Source organism: Glandiceps talaboti, chromosome 1 (assembly GCF_964340395.1).
Source record: "Glandiceps talaboti chromosome 1, keGlaTala1.1, whole genome shotgun sequence".
Taxonomy (NCBI): domain Eukaryota; kingdom Metazoa; phylum Hemichordata; class Enteropneusta; family Spengelidae; genus Glandiceps; species Glandiceps talaboti.
The window spans coordinates 2,942,465-2,950,000 of record NC_135549.1 but is presented as its reverse complement, the minus strand read 5'-3'; the positions used below and the strand labels follow the sequence as shown (position 1 = coordinate 2,950,000).

General features: G+C 35.7%; 1 protein-coding gene across 1 annotated transcript in view; it reads right to left on the bottom strand.

Moving 5' to 3' along the window:
* The window catches only part of LOC144443259 (uncharacterized), a 9,938-nt gene extending 8,380 nt beyond the window's left edge, over nucleotides 1-1,558 (bottom strand). The window contains exons 1-2 of the mRNA XM_078132693.1: nucleotides 1,472-1,558; nucleotides 332-713 (exon numbers count right to left, since the gene is read on the bottom strand). Of these exons, the coding sequence (XP_077988819.1) occupies nucleotides 332-713; nucleotides 1,472-1,558 (469 nt within the window). The remainder of the gene's footprint in view (nucleotides 1-331; nucleotides 714-1,471) is intronic.
* Nucleotides 1,559-7,536: the final 5,978 nt, after the last annotated feature.

The window sequence follows — 7,536 nt, the reverse complement described above, 5'->3', positions numbered from 1 at the left end:
GTGTGAAGGACAGTTTGAGCACAATTCGATCATGGCTCAGTAAAGTATCAGTTGCGATGTTGAAGTCGAAATACTACGTAGTAAGAACAATAAGTACATGTAAAAACAGTTACAGCTTCTGTACTTGGGTTATACCTCAGACCATTATACATATAGTGGTCTGAGGTAATACGTATGATATGGACTGAGAGAAGATTACTGCATATTGTAAAAACTTTATGTGAATTCGATTTCTCATTTTAAGACAAACAGATGAAACTTGATTCAGAAGGAAAGAAACTGTGTTTACAATTTGTAGATTGTAAAACAAATCAATCGTGAAGGACCTTACTTGATATTTCATATCTGAGGTGAAACCCTGGAAACGGTCTGTTTCGATCCGATTCAAACAGCACGAATGCTCTGTTTGATTGTATTGTCACGTGATCCGTGACGTTGTCACCAGAGCCCATCAGTGTGAAGAGGGCAGTGCCGTAAGAATCAGCTCCGGGTCCGATTTCCACGAAATCTTTATTCCACTCAGTGTTGAATTCGACGACGTTTATGGTAATTTCTTGGGCATTGGGCATCATAATCAACCATATACACTTTGACCTATCTGGATAATCACCGGGCCAACCAGGTGAAAATAAATCGGCAGCATCGTTGGTGATAAAACTGCCACCACATCGTACACCTGAAACATAATCATATTTGTTATCGGTGATATCAAACTGTTGAACAGAATGGAGATTACAGCCAATGAAATTAAGACGTACGTACGTCTAAACAATGTCGGACGAAAGGTGTAAACAGAGTCTTCCAATTTCTTTACTTGGAAGTTAATTTTTAAATATTATTTTATGGTCTCAATCAGAAGTATATTATTCTATTTGTATTATTCATAATAGTTCAAAACAAGTACAAGTTGTGAAACTGCCAATCGCTAAAACTGACCATATTTGCAGATATACATATATATCTTAGGTTACGTCAGAGGCGAGATTAATAATTCAATTTAGGATAACAAACTTAATTCTTGTAGTTATGCCTCATCAGACCCCCCCCCCCCACCCACCCATTCTGACTTAATTGGCCAAAATTGATAATTGTTTCAGACAGCATAATCACTTTCAAATCAGTATGCAGTACTACAAATACAAAGCCAGTATGTAGTGAGAAAAATACTTTTTTATTAACAGTTTCAGTGCCACGCATTTACTATAGAGAAAATTCTTAAATTTCTCAATTTGTATTTAGAGATACAACACAGACCCATTAAAGGTAAACATCGTTTCTGTCCGATGAGAACTAAAATGCTTCAACCTTAACCCCACCCCCACCCCCACCCCCACCCCAAACTTATTGTTTATCCTACATTGAAATATTGGTCTCGCCGATTATTGTATTCCAACCCCCTCATTAGAAACATGAAATTGAACTTCAATTTTATGAAACATTGGAGAGTGGAAGGTACTATACTAGTACTTACCGTTGCCGAGTTCACAACTGATGCCTTCCCATCCCTTCGGACACTGACAGAAGTACTCATCGTTACCATCGGCACAGTCGGCGCCATTTTGACACGGACTACTATCACAAGGTTCTAAGCACATCACAAGGAGAAAACAACCATAATATTGCGACTATGTTTTATCATCTCAAGATTTTCATTGATGTGTCAAGATTGTTTATTACCAACACAAGAAAGATTAACTTGAAATAGTTCTCCAAATCTGCGCTAACATTTGATAAAGTCATATACTAGTAACAAAATTTAAAAAAATGTTAGTGTTTTTTTTCAAATACATTCCTATTGCAGTTTGAGTAAACGCTGTGTGCAGTAATACAAATTACATGTATATGAAAGCGAACATATAATAATGCAATAATGCAATGCCAATGCCATCTTACACAAGACATTTATTCTTTGTCAAAATGCACCAATAACACATGCCTATCAAAGTACCAGTAAAATAGAGTTTTGAATGATTGAAGAAAAGCCGAAGTATTCACATTTGACGTTCAGATAACCACATTTATGTATTTTTAGCCAATATGACAGACAGAAAAAAACTTGACGACTTATCAAAGTTTGTTTACTGTTGGAAACAAAATTGCCTTCAACCTACCTTGACTGCTCCCGTGACGAGGAAACAACAGAAAAAACACAGACAATATTTGAATCGTCCGAAACGATGACATCTCGTTCATTTTCTATCAACTTGTAACTGAGGTGTCGATTTATCGGAGGGAAAGCAACTATGGTTTATCATATATCCGTAACGTTTGTGGTTTTCTGTGTCAGTGTGTTCAGTGTCACAACAATGATGTTTTCGGAGTCCTTTCAGGATATCCCTGGCTTTGTAATATTTGAGAAAGATGTTCAATGTTCCATAAATGTTTACTAATGGGTCCACATCGATCGAATTAATTGTCTCCAAACTCTTCATAAAATATTCGTTCTAAAATCGCATATCTTCTACTGCCATCAACATCAACTCTCAGTTTGTCAACACTTGTTGTTTTTAAAAATTTGATAAAGACATCACCCAAGTCGCTTCAAATTCCCCAATTGACCACGACATCACGATATGTATTTCGTCAATTTGATGTAAAATAACCAATTTTAGTTTTTTTAACGAGAATGTTGTTTTCATTTGTAATAAAAACCTTGTTTTTAACGTGCGTAGTTTGGTGACAGGTGTACCAAATTACACTGTCACGATAGTCCACCCAGACTTCATCATTCCATCTCCATGACAACAACGCATTATATGTGCTCAAAGAAGGGGTTTTAAAAGAACCAATAAGAATAAAGTAATTCCGGAATTTCCGTTAGGTATATTTTATTTTTTAGTCTAACTTTAAAACAACAACAACAACAACAACAACAACAACAACAACGACGACGACGACGACGACGACGACGACGACGACGACGTTAACAATAGCAACATTGATTAATAGTGACAAATACTCGTACATTTAGATGCAGTACTACAATACACTCTTGTCAAAGTAAATTTGATACGGACGAAAGCGTTATAGAAGGCAACATTCGATATTCGCTATTATTATTCGTTATTTTAAATGTTGTTTGTAACAAACAAACAAGTATAATGACATGCAGTTGTCATGGCGGAGCTAGATCCAAAGTATACAGTCTTCACAATGGACATGTCGTTCACCACACCTGTCGCACACGTACGACCGATTGAATAAATATGTTTCATATAAATAAATCCCCAGGAACTGTAGTCGAATCGATTATCTACATATTAATCTGACGTAATGCAGGTCGTAAATTCACCACATTCACTTTTAAAGGCACTTTGCATGGCTAAAACGCTAACTCCATCAGCTTGCAGTCCTTTATAGGTGTGTTGTTCACATTGCAATGATGAATGATCAAAATAAATATGCTATGCCACTTGTCGTTATCACAGAACATTGTTACATTTTAGTTAGGACCTCGATCACACATGACATGAAAATACCGTGACATCTACAACTGATAATCTAGTTTTTAACGAAAATACCTAAAACTTTACCACTGCCAGATTTGGATTCAAACTGACTTGTAGAACTTTATGTTGGAGTTTGGAAGACTGTTTCATATTGAACACAAGACTGATGGCAATGTGAGCCAAATGTATACATTGTTCAAAATTGGGATCATCCTTCCTGTGATTTTAACGGTGTTACCTTATTCTGGGAATTCACAGGGTAAGTGAGTCTAAAATTGAAAAGTTTATAGCACCAGAGATAGGGGATGATGGTTGAAATGACCGGTGACTTTTAATTAAAACCCAAATTTCGGACATTGCAAGGTGACGGTGAAATTGGGAGAAGAGAATGCTAATTTGATTTGCAAAACCACTTTCTTCAAGAGAGTTTCGGTGTGATAACAACGTTCTTGTTTCAGTACTTGCTTCTTTGAATGGTTAGAACCTCGAAGCAAAGTCCTTCGAGAAATTATATAACATTCTATTTGCTTTCTACAATTAAAATAATTGAAATTGGATAAACACGCTAGAAAAATATAGTAATGAAGCTGAGGCTTGCTTGAAGTGAGTTTTTAGCACGATTTCTGGATTTTTTCAACACCACCGATTGCTTCAACGCAATGTCCTCTTCTATAATTTTAAAACGCTGAGCGATATATAAACATTGACAGAGAACACATTGCTTGAAACATCAGCTTTCACGATCATTTCATCATGATCAGTGACTGATTAATAAGAATTACCCCCTAGAGTAATCGAATCACTTGTGCGCTCATATACCCTTGACACTGGGTGACACTAAAACGAATGACAACCCGAATGACGGAAAACGAATGACAGCATTTCCTGTATGTAAACAGTCGAATGACACCCTTTTCTACATTCAGTTAAATGAAGGACACCATCTGTACTGTAAAACGAGTGGAATGACAGCCGCCACTCTATAAAATAAGTGGAATGACAACACTGTTTACATACAGGAAATGCTGTCATTCGTTTTCCGTCATTCGGGTTGTCATTCGTTTTAGGGTCACCTCTTGACACTGAAGATGAGCTATAGCTCGATTTTCAAGGAATGAAATACTATTAGTATATTACTCCCTACACTGTCGTGTATCTTACAGATGGAGGTGAAACCACATTGCCAAGTACCACTTTCAGTGTATATGATGACAGGAAGGATTCTATCACCACGATAATACTTCTCATCCTGTGCAGTCTCTTCTTATTGGCGATGGGACTTTTGATCTTTGCACTCATCACTATTGTGAAAACCAGAGAGACCCGACATTCAAACCGTAATAGGGCTCAGCCAATAACTGTCAACAACCAAAGACATATTTCGGGTTCACTGTATGTAAGTGACCCAGAATATGGCATCTAGAGAAGAATTGTTACGTTGTGATATATAAAAAATGACGGGGTGACATATGAGAATGAACGACCTTCATAGGTGACTCGTCTGTAATTTGTTGTTGCAAGCAGATTCTTGTTTTTAAAATGTAGAGTCCGTATAATGCATTACTGTTCTCATACTACATACACATACATGGAGATGTAATGCTATTCGTTGAGATACGGTTGTGAAGGAATTTTGAATCACCTATGATACTAAATATATCACCAGTATTAGTTATATATATAATAAAGGGATTCAATGAATTCTCCTTCTCTGCATGTATCATACACACATACACACACTACATTACAAAATATTCAAACTTCATCATTTGAATATATTGAAACCCAGTGTTTAATTTGCCATCATTCATTACTTACTAGACATTGTCTTTTTTATAACACACATTTACACTACTAGAAATAGAAACTTTCAAGCGAACTTCTGATTAAGTAAGTCTGACAAAACTACTGTAGATGTAGGTGAAATGCTGTTGGCATAGTTTTGCCAAGTTGTCAAAGTGATGGTACAGCTATACATATATAGTGTTTTACATGTATTATTTGCTGTACAAGGACTATGATTTTGGGAAGCTTGTAAATGATGACATATGCATACTGAATATGGTAATCACACCTATCATTAAGAGTTGTACATTTTCTTGCCAAAATTTTGTGATGATACCTTATTTCAAAAGAGTAAATCTTGGAATTAAAGTGGGTTTAACTTTCCTTTCAAGACTGCAAATAATATCACCAACAGTTTTATTATATTGATGTATGATGTTAGGATGACTTGATGGTGAAAATGAATGTAAGAGGCTGGACTTTAATATAGATTTCATAGTTCTTTCATTTATTCCATCCGAGTGTGACGTGTTACAGGGTTGAGAGGAAGTCAAGAAAGACAGTCCATTCAATGGCATTTATTCCAGCCGAGTGTGACATGTTACAGGGTGTGAGGAAGTCAAGAAAGACAGTCCATTCAATGGCATTTATTCACGTTTTCTTATGTTGTACAATATGCAGGTGTTAAATTTGTAATGTCCAAATACAATTGTATTAAAATGCTACTAATATTCCATTTTGGTATAAGTAGGTACACTTTTGTTTCTTTCTCTCTAATCAACCTCAGTGACTATTTTTTTTTATACTTTGGCAAATAAAACAATGTCACAATCACATTTTTAATCTCAAAGAGAATAATCAATTGCATATTCATTCTTTAGCGTAAAAAGAACACAAATAATATCTGTAATTTCACCCAATGACAAGTGTTTCCAAATTAGGTAGGTAGGTACAATTTTGTTTATTTTAGTAATATATCTTGAAAAACTATGAATAGTTATGTATATTCATGATTTGAGTAAATCAGCCTAAGTAGTGATAACAAGACAAAATGGTTTAAAGCCCTGTATACTATTTCTGAATTTGCAAAGTTATTCAAAATGATCCTACAAGAACCATCAAAATTACTTGTACAAAAATCAATATTTGCAAGACACTTTTTGGCTCATTTCAAATTATATTTTAAAGTGGAACATGAACATATTTGTTCTCTATTCATTTTTGTCAAAGGGTTGGTTTGAAACAGACATTTTACTTACAAAATTTGCTTTTCAAATGAAATTTTTAAGTCGGGGTTAAAGGTTACAGGTCAGAGGGTATCTAGGTGGGTGGAATCATACACATCATTCACTAGTATCCTTAGTTCCATGGTTTATAGTTGCGGTGAGATGTACATGATTTACAGATACACTTTTGATGTACTGCTATGGGTTTGGTCTGTAACCACAGCATATCAAGCTCACTACACATGAACTCACGATCTTCATATTTTAGAATCATTGGTTCACAGGAGTCAGGACACTGTGTGATTGGGTTAACAGATTCACAGCCAAGCAGTGATGCAGAGGGGTTATGAACAGTAACTGCTACTGGTTCACAACCTGAAACACAGAAGTAAAAATAAGTAATTACACAAATCATAAATGACATAAAGGACAGACTTGGACTCAATCTATACACTTAGTAGTCTACTAAAAGTTCACAACAAGTCATAGAGGTAAAACTAGACATAGATATCAAAATACCTGGAACAAAGTATAATAATAACTATATATTCTTTAATGAAGTTTATCATTACAGTGTTTCCAATTGAAGTATGAACGATAAACTACTACAATATATTGATACATTACTAAAGTAGGTTTATGTCTTCACAAAATTTAGTAGGGTCAGATCAAAGGAGTGCTGCAATTGTGTGAGTCATTACATGTCTAGCAATCTAGGGTCAGATCAAAGAAGTGCTTCAATTGTGTGAGTCATTACATGTCTAGCAATCTAGGGTCAGATCAAAGGAGTGCTGCAACTGTGTGAGTCATTACATGTCTAGCAATCTAGGGTCAGATCAAAGGAGTGCTGCAATTGCGTGAGTCATTACATGTCTAGCAATCTAGGGTCAGATCAAAGAAGTGCTTCAATTGCGTGAGTCATTACATGTCTAGCAATCAAGGGTCAGATCAAAGGAGTGCTGCAACTGTGTGAGTCATTACATGTCTAGCAATCTAGGGTCAGATCAAAGGAGTGCTGCAATTGCGTGAGTCATTACATGTCTAGCAATCTAGGGTCAGATCAAAGGAATGCTGCA